Here is a 7,826-nt window from a genome sequence, read left to right as displayed (position 1 = left end):
GGAGAGATGAGGAAGAAAGAGGGAGAGAGACAACCTACGGGTTTTGGGGAAGGATTTCAGGAGGTGGGGATCCCACCTAAGTCCAATACAAAATTATTAGACCAAACAAATGTAAATCTAAACCCTAGTTTAAGATCTTAGTGTAAAACAAATACCAAATTTACGCACCTTAATCCCGTTTAAGGGCGTTTCTGTAATTTCACATCCTCGGAATTAAAATTCCGGGACGGGCTGTGACAATCTCCCCTCCTTATAGAATTTCGTCCTCGAAATTCCAATCACTAACCAGAACATCAAAAGTCATAGAATAACCTCGGATACATATCTCTCATCCGTTCTTCTGTCTCCCAAGTAGCTTCTTCCGTTGAATGGTTCCTCCACAATACTTTTACTAAGCTCACGGTCTTATTCCTCAAAGTCTTATCTTTCCAATCCAGTATAGTCACTGGTTCCTCATCGTACGTCAAATCCGGATTAATTTCCAATGGTTGAGGAGGAATCACATGTGAAGGATCTGAAACATAATGCCGAAGCATCGAGACATGGAACACATTATGTACCTTAGACAACTCTGGAGGTAGCTCCAACCTGTAAGCAACTTCACCAATCCTCTCAGTGATCTCATAAGGTCCAATGTACCTGGGACTTAGCTTTCCTTTCTTCCCAAAGCGAACCACACCTCTCCAAGGCGATAATTTCAGAAAAACATAGTCGCCCACATTATACATTCTGTCCGTGGTATGTCGATCCGCTAGGCTCTTTTGTCTATCCTGGGCCACTTTCAGGTTAGATTTAATTACCTGAATATTCTGAGTAGTCTCATCCACAATCTCTGGGCCCTCAAGTATTCTTTCACCGACCTCTGACCAACATAATGGCGTACGACAAGCTTTACCATAAAGTGCTTCAAATGGAGACATTCCAATACTCGAATGGAAACTATTATTGTAGGCAAACTCCATCAAATCCAAACGATCATGCCAAGAATCACCAAATTGCATCACAGAGGATCTCAACATATCCTCGAGTGTCTGAATAGTTCTCTCTGACTGACCATCTGTCTGTGGATGATAAGCTGTACTGTAAAGCAATCTAGTACCCAAAGCTTCTTGAAAAGCTATCCAAAACTTAGAAGTAAATCTTGGATCTCGATCAGAAATAATATTCACTGGGACACCATGATACTTTACAACCTTCGATATGAATAACTGAGCCAACTTATTTAAAGAATACTTCTCCCTTACTGGAATAAAATGTGCTGATTTGGTAAGTCGATCTACAACCACCCAAATGCCATCAAAACCATTTCGTGTACGTGGCAGCTTATACACAAAATCCATCGTTATATTCTCCCATTTCCACTGGGGAACGGGAAGTGGTTGCAATCTCCCAAACGGCTTCTTTCTTTCAGCCTTAACCTGCTGGCAAACAATACACCTACTAACATACTCCGCAATCTCCCTCTTCATACCCGGCCAATAATAGAATGGTCGAATGGTATGATACATTTTAGTTCCTCCTGGGTGCATAGCATAAGCCGAACAATGTGCTTCATCCAAGATTTCTTTCTTCAGTTCCTCATTATTAGGCACATACATCCTGTTCTCTTGCATAAGCATACCATCTGATCCTCGGATCTTGAGATCTTTCTTCTTCCCTTCATTTCTTAAATTGATCAATTCTTGAATCTCTTCATCCAACGATTGAGCTGCAAGCACCCGATCAATTAAAATTGGCTTGACTTGAAAATTGGCAAGAAAAGCTTCACTTTGCTCTTCCAATTCTAACTCTACTCCAGTAGATCTCAACTCTGCCAGAAGAGAAACACGACTGGCATACAAAGCATTAAGTCGCCCTTGAGGCTTTCTACTCAGAGCATCAGCTACCACATTTGCACGACCCGGATGGTACTCAATCGTGCAATCATAATCACTTAACAATTCCAACCATCTTCTCTGACGAAGATTAAGATCATGCTGAGTGAAAAGGTACTGAAGGCTTTTATGATCGGTAAAGATCTTACATTTCTCGCCATAGAGATAATGTCTCCAAATCTTCAAAGCAAACACAATAGCTGCCAACTCAAGATCGTGAGTCGGATAGTTTCTTTCATGAGTCTTCAACTGCCTAGAAGCATAGGCAATCACTCTACTATGCTGCATCAAAACACAACCCAAACCATTCAAAGAAGCATCACTATAGATCTCGAAGTTACCATTATCATCAGGAAGTACTAACACAGGTGCATGAGTAAGGCAATACTTCAACTGCTGGAAACTTTGCTCACAACTTTCATCCCACTCAAACTTAACATCCTTCCTGGTTAACTTCGTTAATGGCAAGGCAATCATAGAAAAGTCTTGAACAAACCGTCTATAATAACCTGCCAAACCAAGAAAACTCCGCACCTCAGTGACCGTTCGAGGTTGTTCCCAATTTTCCACTGCTGCTATCTTTTGAGGATCCACTTGAATTCCCTGAGCTGATACCACATGTCCCAAAAATGCCACTTGATCCAGCCAAAATTGACATTTACTAAATTTGGCATATAACCGGTGTTCCCTCAATTTCCTTAACACCAAGTTAAGATGTCGAATATGGTCTGATTTCGACTTAGAATATACCAGGATATCATCAATAAAAACAATAACAAACTTGTCAAGATATTCCTGGAATACTTCATTCATCAATCTCATGAAAGCTGCAGGAGCATTCGTTAATCCAAATGGCATCACCAAAAACTCATAATGCCCATAACGAGTCCTGAAAGCTGTTTTATGAACATCCTCATCTTTAATCTTTAATTGATAATACCCAGACCTCAAATCGATCTTAGAAAACACACAGGCACCTTTGAGCTGATCAAACAAATCATCTATACGAGGCAAGGGATAACGGTTTTTAATCGTCACCCGATTCAATTGCCTGTAATCAATGCACAATCTCAAAGTTCCATCTTTCTTTCTTACAAACAACACTGGAGCTCCCCAAGGTGAAGAACTAGGCTGAATGAAACCTTTATCAATTAACTCTTGCAATTGAATTTTCAACTCTCTTAATTCCGCTGGTGCCATTCTATAAGGAGTCAAAGAGATAGGGTTCGTACCTGGAAGCAATTCAATCGAAAATTCCACATCTCTATCTGGAGGCAACCCAGGTAAATCATCTGGAAATACATCAGGATAGTGTCTGACTACTCCGACTTCCTCCACACTACCGGAATCAACATCATTTAACACCACATGTGCCAAGTATCCCTGACAACCCTTGGATAACAATTTCTTCGCCCTTATGGCTGAAATAACACCATGCCTCACCCCACTTCTTTCACCCACAAATGTAACCTCGGGTAGTCCAGGACGAAGAAAAGTAACTGATTTCCCGTAACAATCTATATGGGCGCGATTATAATGCAACCAATCCGCCCCTAAAATCACATCAAAATCCACGATGTCTAACGGGATAAGATTAGCAGGCATAATGACATTATCTACCATCACTGGACACCCAGAGTAAAAACTATCAACATAACATTTATCCCCTCTAGGCATAGCAAACTCTAAATCAAACCCTAGAGGTGAAGGATGAGGTTGCGTTATTTGAGCAAATGTATGAGAAATCACAGAGTGTGTAGCACCACAATCAATCAAGACTCTAGCAAAATGACCAAGAATATTCAACGTACCCATAATCAAGTCTGGATGGTTCTGAGCATCTTGCAGCGAGATGTGGTTAACACGTCCCTGAGCTGGCTGTCGTCCTCCACGACCTCTGCCACTCTGGTTACCTCGTCCCTGGTGAGTACGTCCTTGACCTGCCTGGGCAGGCGGCCTAAACGACCCTGTACTACTAGCAGCAACTCCGCTCTGTTGGGGCTGACCCCCCTGATACCACTGAGATCCGCTAGCTGGCATAGACGGATATGAAGTATAACCTCCTTGATCCTGAGAATATCCACTCTGAAAATAAGGATCCTGGGAATAGTGATACTGTCCCGGAGCATAAGGAGCAGCATCACCCTGATAGTGATAAGCACCACCACGACCACCCTGGCCATAACTGCCTGAATTAAAGTTCTGTTGAGTCGGTGCTGATGTTGGCATAACAGGCTGCTGGGGCCTCTGCTGATTCTGGGGACAATACATAGCTCTATGTCCTGTCTGACCACATGTAAAGCATGCACCACTGCTTCTCCTACATTCCCCATGATGTCGGAAATTACAACGGCGACATAACGGAGAACCCGAATTACCAGTATTACCAAAGCCTCTCTGACCAGAAAATCTAGGTCCAATACCAAACCTACCACCTCCTCTCCTCGGACCTGTGGCACTAAATCCACCACTGGAAGAACTCGAACTCATTCCACTTTTCTTGAAATTCTGCGTCTGACGAGGTCCTGGAATGGAAACACCTTTACCTTTCTCATTTTTCTTCTGACCATTACCCTTATCCTCTTCATCCTCACTGTCCGGAAGATTATCAGAGTCTTCCATCCGGACCAGAATCTCAAAATACTCATGATAATCGGCACAGGGAAGTGCATTGGCAAACGTTCTGTACTTCTTCTTAGATCCTAGCTTGAAACGACGAAGCATTTCTGCTTGATTACCCGCTAAATCAGAATCATAACGGGATAAATCAGTAAACTTCCTGTAGTACTCATGTGCAGACATATTTCTCTGCTTCAGACTGGTGAATTCCTGTTTCTTGCGATCTATATATTCCGGAGGAACAAATCTCTTCATAAAATTTTCCTTAAATACCTCCCATTCGGCTGCCCTTTCAGGTGCCATGTGCCTCGACTGATTTATCCACCACGCAGCTGGCTCACGGCCCAAAAACCAGGTGGTAGTCTCCACCCATCTATTAGCTGGCAGGTTTCCCTGACTTTGCATCACTTGAAAGGTCTGCTCAATTCGATCCAACCACTTTTCTGCCCCTTCATAACCTTCATTTCCCTCAAAGGTTTCCAATTTCAGATTATACATCGTCTCTACGGGCGTTCTCTGAGGAGGACGGATATTAGCCTGAAAAGCTTGAGCCATTGCTGCCCCTAACTGAGTTATATCGGGGAAATTAGGCTCAGCAGCACGGCGAGGATCTCTACGAGGCGGCATAATTCTGACAGAAAACATAACAAAATCAATAGAAGAACTCATTAGTTATACAGGACTGCAACCTATGCTCTGATACCAAACTGACACACCCTAACCCGAAGACTAGGACGTGCTGGCCGTCACGTGAGTGTGACGTAACCATAACGCAAGCGGAAACGATTTAATAATAAAATACGAGTTAACGAAAACCACTAATTGCAGTTATTTACAACCTAGCATTCTATGTGCATAAGAGTGTACTAAACACACATAAACAGAGCATAAGCATCTAGGTGCAGTCAAGTAGGAACATAACTATTTTACAACACCCTCGGGTGAATCCTACATTTATTTAGTCTGTCAGAACGCCGAAGCAGTCCTCGTAGGCCACCAACGCCTCAACTATCAACTAGAACCTGGAGGGGCGAAAAACAGAAAACGTGAGTGGGCGAAAATCAATCTTTTCCAAATCATTTCATAAATCCACAATTATAACCCCTTTTTGGAAAACCTGTATACTTTCCCAGAAAAATAGTATATAGCATATATATCTCAACTGTCTCGATCATCAATCTTATAACAGATTCAATAAAGAATGTACCATGCCAATTTCAACAATTTAGTATGAATGCATTAACATAATATAATCAGGTAAAAGAAATAATCAATCGTAGGCCCTCTAATAGCCCTGAACGATTGAACCTAGAGCTCAACATCTATCAATCTCACTCTCTGCCGGAGTCACTCCGCGTGACCTGTCCGGCCTTCTGCACATAAGTCGGAACCACCTAATGTAGTCTGAACGACTCATGGTAATATTCGCTCTAGTGCTTCTCTCATCAATCATCTGTATACAATAACCTAAGGTCACCCACCAGTCATAATCTCACTAACACTCTACGACTGGCCCGTCGTACCCACTCCGCGTGGACTGTACGACCAGCATCTACTTGGATCCAAGGCGAGCGTGCGATGCGGTGAATACTATAAGCACTAAACCATGGTGCAGGATATGAGCTCAATATATCATCATCATCATCATAATATTAATTAAATACTTACCTGTGCTTCCACAGCACCATCATACATATATGCATCATACGACAGTTCATAATATCCATAATATTCTATGCATGGCAATCACATCATATTTCATTTCATTTCAATATACTTTTCATTTAAATTTGATTTCTGGGGAAATCGAGTATATAGGTATATATAAAAACAAATGCCCACTCACTGGTATGTCGCCGGGTCGTAACCCCCTTGACGCCCCTGGATGTGCTCGTCCTCGTTAAAAGTTCCACCTAGAAGTGAAATAACTTAAAACAATCATTTAACGCACATTTAACGCACCTAAACCAAACTAGGTAAATAATTCTTCATACGATGCTCAAATTTGGTATATGAATATACCAAAGTGACCTACACAACCTCAGGATCATCCCCATATTTTTAAAATAATTTTTGGAGTCCTCACGCGCCCCCACGCGCCTGACGTGGCACGGACCTACGCGCGGCCCACGCGCGGCCACGTGACATGCACACTGACGGCTACAGTGAACGGCGTTAGAGAATATTCCGTCAAATCCTAGTATATTCCGTTAAAAACTAACGGTTTCCGTTAAAGTTAACTAACGGCGTCGGAATATTCCGTCAAACTTGACGGAAGATTCCCTGTCTTCTCCGGCGAGTCACCGGTCGCCGGCGACTGTTCGCCGGTTTCTGGAAAAATTTCAAATCTACTATTCTCCTTCGTTTTTCAACCAATTTCTTCGCATTTTATACCAAAATGAAGCATTTAACAAGTACTATCACGTTGGAAGGGTTTTAGGGCCTAAAAACAACTAGATCATACCTTCCAAAATTCCTCAATTTCGGCCAAACTCGAACCCGACGATCCCGACGTCCATTTTGTTCAAACGAGGCACTCCGAGCCTCCTTAGGACTTCCTAAGACTCGTGGTGATCTTTGTTTAACCTAAAACACAACCAAAATTAAGTTCGTGAACAGTGCCATTACACGGGGTGTTTTGAAACTAGGATTTCAGAAATGAAACTTACCTGAAACTTATACCCCCGTGCTCGTGAAGTTCCCAAGATCACGAAGATGATCTTAGATTGGACGTTGGTGCACGTTTGTGGTTGTTCTTGGTGTTTGTCCGAGAGCTTGAGAGAGTTCGAGAGTAAGAGAGAGAGAGTGTTTCTGAGGGAGAGATGAGGAAGAAAGAGGGAGAGAGACAACCTACGGGTTTTGGGGAAGGATTTCAGGAGGTGGGGATCCCACCTAAGTCCAATACAAAATTATTAGACCAAACAAATGTAAATCTAAACCCTAGTTTAAGATCTTAGTGTAAAACAAATACCAAATTTACGCACCTTAATCCCGTTTAAGGGCGTTTCTGTAATTTCACATCCTCGGAATTAAAATTCCGGGACGGGCTGTGACATGCATGACTTTATGTCAAACCTACAAATCAACACACACATCACTCCCTTCACTCTCACCAAAACCGGCCACCCTACAAGTGGGGTAGTTTTGGGGCTTTTATGCAATTACATAAAGTTTTGATACTTTTGTGTATTTGCACTTTGACCCCAAAAGTTTACGTATTTACGTAAAGGCCCAAAATCATTAAAGGACAAATTGTTTTGTTCCTTTAATGAAGTTTTTGAATTTGTTGAAATTTTTGGGTTCTAGTTGTAATTACATGAAGTAATGGACTTT

The 7,826-nt window shown here is 42.2% G+C and overlaps 1 protein-coding gene across 1 annotated transcript; it reads right to left on the bottom strand.

Annotated features, from left to right (window-relative positions):
- Window positions 1-3,732: 3,732 nt before the first annotated feature.
- LOC126625461 (uncharacterized) lies at window positions 3,733-7,462 on the bottom strand. The gene is made up of 5 exons (XM_050294554.1): window positions 7,163-7,462; window positions 6,340-6,406; window positions 5,446-5,515; window positions 3,815-5,124; window positions 3,733-3,752 (listed from the first exon to the last, which is right to left on the bottom strand). Exons 4-5 carry the CDS (start codon window positions 5,118-5,120, stop codon window positions 3,733-3,735), a joined length of 1,326 nt encoding a protein of 441 aa, XP_050150511.1. The 5' UTR covers window positions 5,121-5,124; window positions 5,446-5,515; window positions 6,340-6,406; window positions 7,163-7,462.
- Between the last annotated feature and the right edge of the window lie 364 nt (window positions 7,463-7,826).

Source organism: Malus sylvestris, chromosome 6 (assembly GCF_916048215.2).
Source record: "Malus sylvestris chromosome 6, drMalSylv7.2, whole genome shotgun sequence".
Classification (NCBI taxonomy): Eukaryota; Viridiplantae; Streptophyta; class Magnoliopsida; order Rosales; family Rosaceae; genus Malus; species Malus sylvestris.
This window is presented reverse-complemented; position numbering and strand designations above follow the sequence as displayed.